This window comes from Ascaphus truei, chromosome 7 (genome assembly GCF_040206685.1).
Source record: "Ascaphus truei isolate aAscTru1 chromosome 7, aAscTru1.hap1, whole genome shotgun sequence".
NCBI lineage: Eukaryota > Metazoa > Chordata > Amphibia > Anura > Ascaphidae > Ascaphus > Ascaphus truei.
In genome coordinates, this window is record NC_134489.1 from 76,032,717 (window position 1) to 76,046,764 (window position 14,048).

The 14,048-nt window shown below is 43.4% G+C and overlaps 1 protein-coding gene across 6 annotated transcripts in view; it reads right to left on the bottom strand.

Moving 5' to 3' along the window:
- Positions 1–14,048, bottom strand: part of MYO3B (myosin IIIB) — a 410,453-nt gene that overhangs the window by 24,985 nt on the left and 371,420 nt on the right. Inside the window, exons 32-35 of one of the 6 annotated variants that reach the window (XM_075609097.1) lie at positions 11,158–11,264; positions 10,507–10,553; positions 9,585–9,749; positions 6,585–6,858 (exon numbers count right to left, since the gene is read on the bottom strand). In XM_075609097.1, coding sequence (XP_075465212.1) covers positions 9,620–9,749; positions 10,507–10,553; positions 11,158–11,264 — 284 coding nt within the window. In that variant the 3' untranslated portion in view covers positions 6,585–6,858; positions 9,585–9,619. Of the gene's footprint in view, positions 1–6,584; positions 6,932–7,747; positions 9,750–10,506; positions 10,554–11,157; positions 11,265–14,048 lie in introns of those variants that run through there. The other 5 variants (XM_075609096.1, XM_075609095.1, XM_075609099.1 and 2 more) reach the window with 5 other exon arrangements.

The following is a 14,048-nucleotide window of genomic DNA, read 5'->3' on the forward strand; positions in this document are numbered from 1 at the left end:
GCCCCGCGAAGGTCTAGCTTGGAAAACAGGTTAGCACCTTGAAGTCTGTCGAAGAGTTCAGAGATGAGTGGGAGAGGGTAGCGGTTCTTCACCGTAATGCGGTTCAGTCCCCGGTAGTCTATACACGGTCTGAGAGTACGTCTTTCTTTTTATCGAAAAAGAATCAGACCTTGCGGGTGAATTGGAATGCCGTATGAAGCCCCGCTTCAAGTTCTCGCGAATATATTTGTCCATGGTTCCGTCTCAGGCAGAGAGAGGGAGTAGGATTTGGACTTGAGTAATGTGTATCCAGGTACTAAGTCTATCGGACAATCGTGGGGTTAGTAGCTCGGATTGAGTTTTGCTGAAGACATCCAGAAAATCTGTGTACGGGGCGGGTAAACCTCCCTTAGGGTTGGATGTATTAGCCAGCAGTTGAGGCGGAAGTAGAGCTGGTGGAGAAGACTCCTCTGACCTTGACCTCCAGACAATGGGCTCTTAGGATGTCCAATTGATGTGCGGGTTGTGCTTCTGCAACCAAGGTAAGCCAAGGGTGACCGGTGTCCCAGGAGCATGGATTACATCAAAGGCCAGGGTCTCCTTGTGGAAATTAGAAGATAGAGTGAGGGGGCAAGTCTCCAAGGAGATGTATGCCGGGGTGAGCGGAAGGCCGTCAATCCCGACCAAGGCAACGGGAGACTTCTTCCTAATGAGTGGAATCTGGTTCTGTTCAGAGAAGGTCTGGTCCACGAAATTTCCTCCCGCGCCAGAATCGATAAATGCCGCTGTGGAGGTGCGGAAGGTAGGACCAGAGAGGGAGACGGGAATGGTCAATTTTTTGAGAAGTTCTTTCCTGGAAAGGGGACAAGGAGATTTAGCACCCATGGAGGGCCCCTTCGTACTCACTGGGCTTGGTCATTTCCCGGACATAGTTGACATTCACGGACCAAATGATCGGAAGATCCACAGTAGTAACATGACCCACCGGCTTGGCGAAACTGTCATATCGGTGCCCGAGAACGCTGGACTCCAAGTTGCATCGGCTCCGGAGCCTCCAGAGTGGGGAGTAGGGAGACGGCAGGTCCCATGGTTGAAGAGAACCTGGGAAAAGGGGCACGAAAAGGCATGAATCGGGGGTGTTGGCGCTCAGTGCGGCATACCTGAAGACGTTGATCCACTCGAATGGCCTGGGAGATGAGTTCCTCCAGAAGTCCTGGCCTGGGTTGTGAGGCGAGTTCATCCTTCACAGAATTTGTTAAGCCACTCCAGAAGACGGAGACTAAGGCCTCCTGGTCCCATCGTGTCTCAGCCGCTAGGGTCCTGAACTCCAAGGCGTACTGGGCCACGTCCCGACGTCCCTGTGAAAGCTGAAGCAAGGAGTCAGAGGCAGTCTCTTGACATGCGGGGGTGTCGAAGACCTGTCGAAAGTCTCGTCTGAAGGCAGCGTAATCTCGGCTGATTTCGGTACGTAGTTCCCAAATCGGGGAGGCCCATGCCAGTGCATTTCCCATGAGCAGGCTGTAAACATATGCCACTTTCTTACGGCCAGTGGAATACTGCTGCTGGGCCATCTCAAACTGGATCTCGCATTGATTGAGAAATCCACGACAGGCGTGCGGATCCCCCACGTACGGCGTGGGTGCCGGAATCTTCAGGCCTGTAGTCGCGGCGGACACGGTTCTACCTGCGCTGGCGGTGCGGCCACAGGTGGTGCCTGAAATGAAAGTTCCTGTACCTGTTCAGTGAGGAGAGCCATCTGATCAGTTAAGGCCTGGATTTGTTGATACATGTCCATCATCATAGAGGCCAGATCAGTCTGGTCTGCGTCTTGTGGGCTCGACATAATGTTACGCCGGTGCTGCCCGCAGACCAGACCCGTCCCTTATACTGAGGTGGGGACGTATATATGCACGCACCCACAGCAGAAGGAGCGTGTCCGGAGTGTGGTGTTTTGGCGTTGCCAGGCCAGGTGGAAATAGCTGTAACAATACTTGCCGGTACCGGTACAAGAAGAGGCATCCTCGTTGCCGTTAGCCAAGGTCTGGGAGAGGAGAGATCTGGAAGGTCAAAGTCCAAGCTGAGATCGAGGGGTATGAGAAGCAGCGAGGTCAAGTGAGAGCCGGGGTCCAGAGCCAGAGAGGGAAGTCCGCCAAGCCGGGTCGTAACCTGAATTAATGAAGAGAAGAGAGAGAGAGCCAGCATAGGCATCCGCTAGAAGAGACTATGTTGAGCGATGTGGGAATGGCAAGACAGGCATTATATAGTGCGGCTGGCGAATAGGAAGAGGACGCAGATCTGGAGGAGTGCATGGAGCTGTCCTGGATAGGCTGCCTTGAGAAGAATGCAGGTGAGCAGTCTTAGGGCATGATTGTAGGCTGTGTGTGAGTTGGAACGTGGCCTCACTGCAGGAGCAGTGAATAAATTAACTAGATCCGGCGCGCGCTCCGTAACGAGGGGGAGCGCGCGCCCATGAGCAGCAGCAGCCGCCATAGCCCCAGCCGCCAGCAGAACAGCGGATGCCCTCCGGGAACGAGGAGGGAGTCCCCCAACCATGGGGACCGGATGGGACCGGCGAGGGGGACGCCCTGCAGCAGCGGGCGCAACAAGAGGCGAGGGGAGGTCATGATGCGGCCGTCGTAACCCCCGAATCCTCACAGATATATGTGAGTAATTTATCTTTCTACTACAATTTACTGAACCACAGCACAGTTCACTCCAGGCTACACTAGACCCTAATCCGCCAAGACATGCCCCTGCATCACGGTGGTGATTGCACCGCCAGCTCTACAGACAACTTTGTGGGACTTGTGTATTTCCTCAATAGGAGTTAATGGTTCTTTGCTCACACAGAGACTGTATCAATGACTCCTGGCACCAATTACTTCTGGCATCAATATTTAATATAATCCTGTGGCAATATTTGCTTGAGGCATAAGATAGATACCTATGCACTAACTCTTATTGTTGCTGTTTGTCTGATACACTGATCTGAATCACTTATTCCGGAACTTGTTTAATACACTCGCAGGGAGTCACTCTTTACAAATATAAAATTTGACAGCAGATAAGAACCTCTTGCCCCCTGAGCTTGTCTGCTAATTTTCCTATCTGCTATAAAACCTCAGACCCTATTTGGGGTAAGCTGAGCAAAGTGGTGCAAATAACAATTGAACGAGGAACTAGATTTAAATGCCGTTTATGTTTTCCTAACGGGCTTTACTAATGTTTTCCCTATTTATTTATTATTTTAGCAAATCTGGAACAAAACTACTGTACTCCAGATGTACCCGTTTGAAAAATCCCTTTAGTTTTAATAGGAAATATGTTGCTTCATACATTTGGTAGTTTTTTGCCCCTGACGGGAGACTTTGATAAGTGCCCTCGATAGTGCTTTGTATGCCTCTGCACCAGATTGCATGCACATAAACAAAAGGAGTGTATTTTATACTGATTTGGAGATTGTCCCCCAATAAAACAATTGCGACCAATTTATGGGTAAACATGGGGAAAGTTATTTTCTTGTTCAAACAGGAGTTTGATTTGGATGCCTTTTACTGCATAGACTTTTCAAGTTGCTTTAATTTACTATCAAGGTAATAAACCTAAACCAGAACAAACTTAAAAGAAACCAATGTAATGGAAGAAAAGTAGATGGGCTTCGTCATTAATAGAATTAGTAAGTGATTCCCTATGTACACAACAGCTCTTCTTTGTAACATAATCACGGGGATCAGTTATCAGTCTCCCAGTTATAGTGTAAAATGGTAGAAAATAGCAAGATATTGCTAAAGGAAAATAACTCCACTCTCATTTGAGATCTTAAAGGACTAATCCACCCAAACTAACCTCCATTTTCTTTTTACAGGATTGGAACTAGTGGGATCCTCCAGAGCTGAACTGCGTATTTTTCAGCTCTGGGGACCCCACTGGTTCACGAGATACATACAGGTGAAGCTACCAGTAATACTTCCTGTTTTTTAAAGGGGATTTCAATGGCCATCCAATAGGAAGCCACAGCCAATGATCTATCTGTAGCTTCCTTTTGGACTGAGATGTGGCAGCCATTTTGTTTCCTCTGAGGGAGATTCAAACCCAGTAACTTCACTGTTCTCAGGAGCTGAATGTAGTGGTGTTTGGCTCAGGGGACCTCCGGTTGCCACCCTATATAGAATAAAAATGTGGGCAAAAAAAAAAAAAGTGAGATGGGACGGCTCCTTTAATTGTAGCTTCATTAATTTGATGCACATTTTACTGCACCAAAACAAGTGATTGCCTGCACTTTAATGATGCCTCTTAGTCAATGTTAGTTAATTTATTCCAAAGAATATCAATTCCCTCTAGTTTTAGGAGCACAGGTATGTCATGCAGTGCTCAGGCTGTTCCATTAGTTTGTGTGCAGTCAAGTGATAGTACAGATTTGGGTAAAAGCCAATTTTAAAATGTCATTCTTATCTCCACATGGCCACAGCTGATCAAAAGCAGTATATTAAAAATCACTCTGAAAGGAAGGCATTAAAAATTGTTACATAAATTGCACTTAAATAGAGCCTATCAAAATGATTAACAATACACAGTAACTCAGACAGAAGGGACCTATGATACATTGATTCTGTCCCTCCCTCCACATGGCAGCTACTATTTCAACTAAACTCATTATAGAATGTTAGAAGTAACATAAATTAACCTACTGCAGTGACTACCAAAATGTTTACTTTTTTAGGTAACTTTTGCACATACCATTAATATCAGCGATGAACCTTTATGATAACCTACCCTAAGATGCAGTTATAAAAAATAAAATTACAAACGAATTGATATATTATAAACTAAAGTTTGACCTGGAAATTAGAAGCAAATAGTTTTATAAATTACCCTGTACTTAGATCTTTCTGGTTACACTAATTCTGAGTAAGAGCTTTATTCTATACTAGCTGTACCTGGCGTAACATACGCTGCTCTAGGAGATCTGAAAGGTTATTAATTAAATGTTACTCTTTGTTTTCACCCCTCCCTGTAATGCCTTGCTGTCTCTTGTCCCCTCTTCCCCACCTTACTCTCTCCATCATGCCCTGCTCCTTTTTGCACTCCCTGCCTTCCTGTGTCTGCTCCTCTCTGTGCACACTACACTCCCTCCTATCCTACTCAACTGTCTCCTCCTCTCCTTGCTGTGTCTCTGTTACCTCCTCCTACTCGCCTTGCTGTCTATTCTCCCCTCTCGTTGCACTCACTCCTGCCCTATGTGCACACTGCTCTCCATTCCCTCCTCGTCATCCCTCTGTCCCCACTCCTTGCTGTCTCTCTCTGTCTCCTCCTTTTCTTGCTGTCTCTCTCCTCCATCATGCCCTGCTCCTATTTGCACTCCCTGCTTTACTGTGTCTACTCTTCTATGTACACTACATTCCCTCCTCTCCTACTCATCTGTCTCCTCCTCTTCTTGCTGTCTATCCTCCCCTCTATTTGCACTCCCTCCTACCCCATGTGCCCACTGCTCTCCATTCCCTCCTCCTCTTCATCCCTCTGTCTCGTCCTATCCTTACTGTCTCTGTCGCCTCTCCTCCTCCATCTCCATCATACCTTGCTCCTCTTTGCACTCTCTCCTCCCCTCTATTTATACTCCCTGCTTACTGTGTCTGCTCCTCTCTGTGCACACTACACTCCCTCCTCTCCTACTCATCTCATCTGTATCCTCCATTCCTTGCTGTCTGTTTCCTCCTCCTACTCACCTTGCTGTGTTTTCTCCCCTCCCTTTGCACTCCCTCCTGCCCATGTGCACACTACTCTCTATTCCATTCACAGAGGGGGAGGGATGTGCAGCCTCACGGGCAATCCCTGGCTGAGTGACAGGCCACTCAACCTATCACAGAGGGGGAGGGATGTGCAGTCCCATTAGTTGTCCCTGGGTGAGTGACAGTCTGATTAACCTATCACAGAGGGAGAGGGATGTGCATTCTCATTGGCTGCTCCTGGGTGAGTGACAGGCCACTCAGCCTATCACAGAAGGATGTGCAGATATCCTTCGTGTTTTATATACATAGATATGCAGATAGATACACAGATACATAGACACACAGGCTTTCGGGCCGTTTTCGGTCAAAGATTCCTACAGACTTTAACACGGATTTTGTCCAAAAAACATCCCAAATAACATCTTAGGCAGATACAGAACAAGGCCTTAAGTTTCACTCACTGTACGCATTGCTGGGCTGAGAATTATACTATAAACCACTTTTCCTGGACTCCCAAATCTCACTAATTTGTGATATTGTACCTTGGTAGCTATTTATATAATGCAACACAGTCTTCTTTTTATGAGTGGAGAAAACTACAATGAAATCTACAAGGGAAACGTGGACATTCTTTAGTGTGGAGTAAATAAAGGGCATCTCTAAATATTGCTGCCTGAGTAGTTTTGATGTCAGTCCAAATGTGGCTTCAATAAATATTTTCAACACTATCAAGAACAGTAAACTGAGATGTCCTGTTTATCCCACCCTCAAACAGTCTGGTTTTAATGACTTCTTAATAACAGTAAGTTTAGGGCTTCATTGTAGTGAAGCTCTAGAAACTGGTGGAAATACACAGCTGCATAACAAAAGAGAGCAAGAACTCAAGAGATTGTCAGTGTTAGAAAAGTGTTTATTGGAAGATCATGAATGGGACATAGGAAACTTGAATGAAAGAGCAGGAAAAAAAGAAAACTTGACAGAAAGGAAAACTTTGATCTCTTGATCTACATAGCTATCGCTTCAGGGCAGATTTATGAGAATTGTTCGGAATACAGAAAAGACCTCTGGATTTGAATTCTTTCAAGGCAGCATTAACACTTCTTGTAAGTAGTCGACGAGTATTCCCATCCAAAAGAGGCATGCGGGAGGGTGACTTCAATGATAAAAAGAAGATGCCAATATCTTATTTTTGATGCACAGATTAGGACCACCAATGGCCAATTATACTGTTGGATAGAAATCAACAATGCATATAAAGCTAATCAGTTATGATGCTAGGATCACTACTGTATTTCTCCTGTCATATTGGTAAATAGTCATTTTAAGCATTTCGTCATATGTAAGACCTTCATTGTGAAATGATCCTTCTGCAATACAAAACAATGGTGAGCACAACTATTTCTAACAAGGTAGTAATTGTAAGGAAAAAGGAGACCTAGGAAAGTGTTATTGTGGTTTATCAATAATTAAAATCAGTGACCACTGTAATACTTCAATGTGGATTAGTGTAGCAGCGGATCAAGCCCCCTCCAGGCATTAGAAATACCCAATCCATTTGCACTTAGCACAATGAACCCAACTTGCACATGAATGGGCCATTGGATGGCAATATGAATAACCTAGTCTTGCTCATTGCTGAGGAGAGGTGTGAGAATCCCTGGTTTAGATTAATCTCTGCTAGTTAAGTGTGTGATGGTCATTTTAAAAAAAATGTTAAAAAAATCTTTGCTGCCAGAAATGTGCCAGGCCCAGTCCGTCAGTCCTATAGTTTATTTCCAGAACAGGCAAGAAGGGCCACCCCCTTCTCCAGGTCTCCCCTGCAGCCCATGCCCATCTGGGAGGGGGGATTCCCCAGTCCCTAATTCTGCGGGCCTCCGGCTGGCCTTCCTGTTCACTGGCATCTTTATCCAGCAGGACCCCCTTTTCATGGGCTTCTAGCAGACCCATATGAGGGCCCCAGGTAAGCCCACACACCTGACCCCCAGGTCTATTACCCCTTATACCCCCCCAAGGCAAATACCCCCTGGCCCATTACCCACTTACTCCCCCCCCAGGTCCATTACCCACCTATACCACTCAAAGCCCACTAACCACCCAGGACCATTAGCCCTTATGCCCCCGTCCTCCCAGTCCAGTCTCATTACACCCCCAAAGGCCCATTACAGATTTATATCCCCTCCCGCTGCTCATACCTTTTTTTCTCCCCTATCCAGTGCACGGGGGATAGGGGGGGGGAGAGATGGGAGGGAGAGGAGGAGGGGAGGGAAGGAGGGGCCCTGCTTCTTATATTTGTCCTGGTGCCAACGATTTCTGTTGGCAGTTCTGCGATGATCACACAAGCACCAGAACTGCAACACGTGTCAGTCTTGGTGATGCCGTCCGTGGGATATAAATCTTGCAAGCGTCAGAAGATAGGAGACACTCCTGTATATACTTTTATGAGCCCTTTTATCACCTGTGTCTGTAAGTGCATATATTTGTATTCTTTCCCTTTTTTTTTTAATAAAGGATTTTTTTGTACATTTTGAAGGCTTGATTAAGCCTTCCCTGATTCAGAAGCACTGTTGGATTTACACTTTTGGACTTTAGTTACATGCACTTTATTTCTGCTATGTTTATTCTGTTTACACTTTTGTCAGATCCAGATTTTTGGATCTCTACCGTCACTTTTATTTTGTGGTATTTTTTATCATTATTTTCTTTGGGCGCAATTCACTAGGTTTGGGATTCATCTTGGTCCTGACCTGTTTTCTTTCTTTCTAGTCCCAGACCCAAAGGGTTAGTCGCCTCCTCTTTTTTCTATTCTTTCACTTGTGAGTACTTGAAGCCTGCAAGGTTTGGAACGCTCTGTTCATTGTAAATTCGTCTATTATGTTTTAATGTTGGTCCTTTTAAAGTTATTCCAACCTACAACAAATCTGTTACATGTTACAATAAGATCCAAAGAGCTTTGCTCTAATGTTTAACAGGTTTAAAAGTGAAATCATGCATTGTAACAGTACTTTTCAAGCCACTTTGACTTCCTTAAGCAGTCAACCGCGCTCCATCTTCAGACTTGAACTGACAAATTGCTTGCAGAGGAAACAGTTGTGACAAATTCTTCACATGAATTCAAATACATCAAGTAAAAAACACACAGATGTAGTCTATGTTATGGGCTGCAAGGATCTAATGTAGACTGGCTATATAAATACAGAACAAATGATAGAATGTAACAGGTTTGGGAAACTCACAGCAGAAATCTGCAATTATTTTGGGATTTAGTCACAGCACAGATTACTTTGTAATTTATTTGGAAAGCATCACTCAATTTCCACTTAGTATTCCAGACGGCCCACTCAAAAATGCCTCTCAAAGAATATACAAGATGAGAAGAGGTAGGGGATTATCTACCTCCAAAATGTGCAATTACGGTGAATTTAAACCCCCAAAATGATATGATTCATTCATAATCCACAATGCTCAGATTAGGAAAACTATGGAATACAAATTGGTTCAGCAAACAAATTCCAATTAGCATTCTTACCAGACTTCCAATTAATTAGTAAAATGTAATTGCACATTTTGGATCAAAATGTCAAGCCTGCTACTACGTTAAGGTCGAACCCACTATCAGTTTAAATTGTACCTAGCAACTGTAACTCATATACATTGGAACATGTTCTCTGGAAATTTGTACCCCCTGCTATTTATTATTATTGCACACTTCCAACTATCTATAATGTATCATTTGTAACATACAATCTACAGTAATGCATGCTTATTTTTTTTTATTTACTTATGTTAATTTCAGCACCCCAAACAGGCAGACTTTATTGAACATAATCAGGACAAAATCATGGTTAGACCTAAGCAGAGCTACTGTAAGCATATTCTTACCCATTTGGGAACAGTCTGAAGTCAACTACAGTCGATCAGCTGTGGGCAAAAAACAGTCCCTGTGGTGCCAAAGAAGCTTTGAGGGAAAGATCCTCCTCAGGAATTGAATCAACAGCTGACAATAATTTGTAATATTCATCCTCGCCATCGAGTACTTTGACTTGGCTGAAAGAAACCAGAAAATGACAACGCAAAATCAGAAGGGCTATTTACACAGTAGTAAGGCAGGAGTGGCCAACTCCAGTCCTTAAGGGCCACCAACAGGTCAGGTTATCCCTGCTTCAGCACAGATGGCTCCTTAAAACCTGACTTGATGGTGGCCCTTAAGGACTGGAGTTGGCCACCCCTGTAGTAAGGCTACCACCAAGTATTTCAGAGGAGCAATGCGAACGCATACATTGTGGAGTTTCTGTCTGTCACAGTTGATAGAGTATTTATGTATAATACTCAGTTAGTTCAACTGATAATTCATATTTGGGTGTAAAGAGTCTCTTGTTGACTATATGTTTCAGCTGTGCATGCATGTTATACTTTTTGTCTTAATCAACATATTATCCCCAACGCATTGCCCACATACTGATTTTAACGAGCCTTGGGTGTTATTATATGAACGTCCTGACCTGCAATCTGGGGCAGAAATGGTATAAAAAAAAATACAAGATACATAGTCTTGTTGGGGACCACCGCAGCTACACGAACAAATAATATTTAATTGATTATCATCCAATACAGCAATAAGATTAGGACACATTGTATCAAGTGATTCCTTTTGCTCTGTTTAAATAGTTACGGTTTTGTGCTTTTCTTGCAGCAAGCAAAACATATCCAGCGGGCTGAAATTAACCTGTATCAATGTTTAAGAACGTTCTATCGTCAAAGGACTTCTGCTTACAGTGGTTAAAAAATGGGGATGGATATTTACCCAAGTTTTCTCGGCTTCCTCTTGCTCCCTTGATATTCTAGAGTTCCCTGTGGGGAGGACCAAGAACACGCTTTCAGAAGCTAAGCAGGGAGTCATTAATTGTTAATTCAAAGTGATTTTGTGTTGAATGCAAGCAGATGCTGATAATATCACAAGTCAAAGCATAATTTTTTTTTGATCAAAGGGTTCAAGTGAGCCTGATGGAGCATGCATGTTGCTTTTCTTTGATATACCACATCAATTATTCACCGTGAAAGGAGACATCCTGATATGAAAGCATTGATAAAGGGTATAAGCACATGTTCAGGCGTAGCTATGTTGAGAGACGGGAAGGAGAGTTGGGGTGTTACAATGGAGGGAGGGAGGGAAAGGTTGAACAGGTATTAATAAGAGCAAGAGAGCTTTTCAGTGAGGCCATTTGGGTAAATAAGGGCACTTCAATTAAGTGATTGACCATCAACACAATATTGTTGAAGGAGGGTAGGACTTGTGTGTATTGGGGCACTGCAGGTTCACCAGTACTGAATAAAACCATTATTTGGATCAAAAATAAAAGTGTAATCTCTTTACTAATAGAGAAACACACCACATTGCCTAGCAAGTGTTTCAGGCCCCTATTGCAAGGTAAGGGTTAATGTCAGTTGCACTCACATTGATCTGGTTATAGTACATGCTGTCCTCAGGGCTATTCAGGGTTTTGGGATGATGACAGCGTCTTCGAGTTGTCCTCAACTTCTGCACAAGACACTTATCTGAACCTGCCACAAGATAATGCTGTTCACTTTTATGTCAGTCAGTAGAGGTAATCCCTGCTCCAGGTGCTGCTAAACTATTTTACATTATGTAAACAGTCTTCATCTTCTAGCCATGTAGCAGGAAACAGACATAAACCCTTTACTGAGCGAGGACCTCAACCATTACACCGTGTCTAGGTTGCTACAAAGTCATGCGGCGTGCACAGCGATAAGAACATTTTAGCAATTCTGGGGCTGTGTCTGTATATTCTAGGGCCACCAACAGGTCAGGTTTTCAGAAAACCGTTGCTTCAGCATAGGTGGCTCAGTCATAATGACAGAGCCACTGATTGCGCCACCTGTGCTGAAGCAGGGATATCCTGAAAACCTGACCCGTTGGTGACCTTCAGGACTGGAGTTGGCCACCCCCTGCTCTGTGTGGTCTGGAGAGATGGTTAGTCACAGGTATTCAGGCAAAACTACCAAATGTCCCAGTTTGCAAAAGTCTGTTCAGAAGTACCAACGGCTCAAAGAAACTACATCAAGGAAAAACATTCCCATTGAAGCCAATGGGAGTTTTCTTCTTTGATACATATGTCGCAGTAATTTTGGACCACTTTTGCCGCATGTAGACTTTGATAAATGACTGCCATAGACTATATGGGTTATTTACTAAAGTTAATCGGCTGCAAAACAGGGCAAAAACCAGCGCAAAATAATATCAAAGGAAAATCTCCAGTTGCTTTCAATGGAAATGGTTTTCTTTGATGCTTTTATGTGCACTGGTTTTAGCTCAGTTTTGCAGCGGAGAGATGTGAGTAAGTATACCCCGATGTACTAATAAAGTATCTCATCTACAGATAACATAGTACATTCAATTCTCCAAAGATGAAAGTAACTACAAAACAACATCCAGAATATAATTGTTATCCAATTAAATAGATAAGAATAATCATTACAAACACAGAGATAAAGCTTTTTAGAGTTTTGGATCAGTATTTGATCTGAAGCGTTAAATGCGAGTGGCACGTGGTCTGAGACATAGACTTCCAGGTATTTCACACCAAAAAAATATATATATTGCTACACAATAGTGACAAAATAATCATTTGGGTTCTATACAAGGTAGATTCAATGTAGTTTGGGATATCTTTTAGTGGGCCAGCATTTTTGTAGCTTATAGACCATTCAAAATGTCATAGGTTTCTTCTTTAGATGTCATATAAAGCGTACTGTTTCCTGTTCAAGTGTTCCATAAAAGAATGCAATGGTTATCAAACAAATAATAGACACATTGAACTAGGAACCACTGAGTCCCTAATTGGCACAAACATAGGTTATTTGCTGGTTGCGCCTCAAACTTCATCTGTCAATTTCTGACAGATCATATTTGCTGAAAATCCTTCCAGACAAACAACTTTAGGTTTCTTAGACTTGAGAAAGCCATAACCTGCAAAATAAAAGGAACACACTCTTTTTTGTGTTAATACACAAATCCCTTAGAAATAAAGCAAACACTCCAAAATAGTGGTCAAAAGGTTAGTATTTATTCATCCAACATTTTGGTCCAACACGGCAGACCTTTTTCATGGTCCCTTGCCATTTGGGAATAAAATATTGCCAATCCATCACTGCTGGGAGATAATTCAGACCACTCTGCACATCAGCCAAAGCTACAGATATACCAGCTGTTATTGTACCAGTTAAAGCATTAGAAGATCATGGATAAAGCAATTTTTCCCATAACTTTTGGCATGCACAACTTTAATACATAGCCCCCATTATCTTGTATACTGTATACTGCACAACCACATCACCAAACCTCCATCAATTTTGTTACGTCCAACTCCATATTCCCCTCCGTATGTATGTATGTCTTTATTTATCTAGTGCCATTATTGTACATAGCGCGTCACAGCAGTAATGCACGTGATAATCATATAAATAACAAATAATACAAATAACAGATAATGAGAATAAGTGCTTCAGATATAAAAGTAACATTTAGAAAAAGAAGCCCTGCTCTGAAGAGCTTACAATCTAATTGGTAAGAGGAACATACAGATACAGTAGGAGGGCACACTGGGAAGTGCGTCTGCAAGGGGCCACGCTTTATGTATCAGGTGTATAGTGTTAGCCACGGAGCTACTCATATGCTTTAAGCAGGTGTATTTTAAGGCTAAGGTCCCACTGCACGCGCCTGGCATCCTGGCGGCGCATGCACCGCGCTAAACCGCGGTCTGTAGGGGGCGTGGCCAAAACAGGTCAAGTGGGTGCGTCCATGACAGTGGGCAGGACATGTTTCCAGTGGTCAGTTCAGCCCAGATTCTTCTTGATTTCAGCTGAAAGCCTTCTGAGCCCTTGCTGACATTTACTATTACAGACAGGGTCTAGGTATCGGCAGAACCTAATCCCCCAAACGGCTGCATTTATCATTTCAAGTGACCCAGACCAGGGAGCAGCAATTTGTTTATTAGATTTAATCATATAAGTTTTTTTAAGACACCCTTGTGTAGTCACAGTCCCTAGGCTGTTATTATAGAATGCAGTCTCCAGATGTAATATAAAACAAAATAAAGAAAGTGTCACCCATGGTTCTGATATCAGTGTTGAATGTGACTGTGTGTAAATAAGAAAATGTCTTCATAATTCTGCATTATCATACCACAATTTGCAGTATGTGGTTGTCAGAATGTCACAAAGCATTGCATTGAGCATGTCAAAAACACACAGCAGAACCAAACATCCCTGTACGTGTCTGACTTCTAATCCTTTAAAGCTTGCAGTGCTTTTCATCTAACTCCCTGT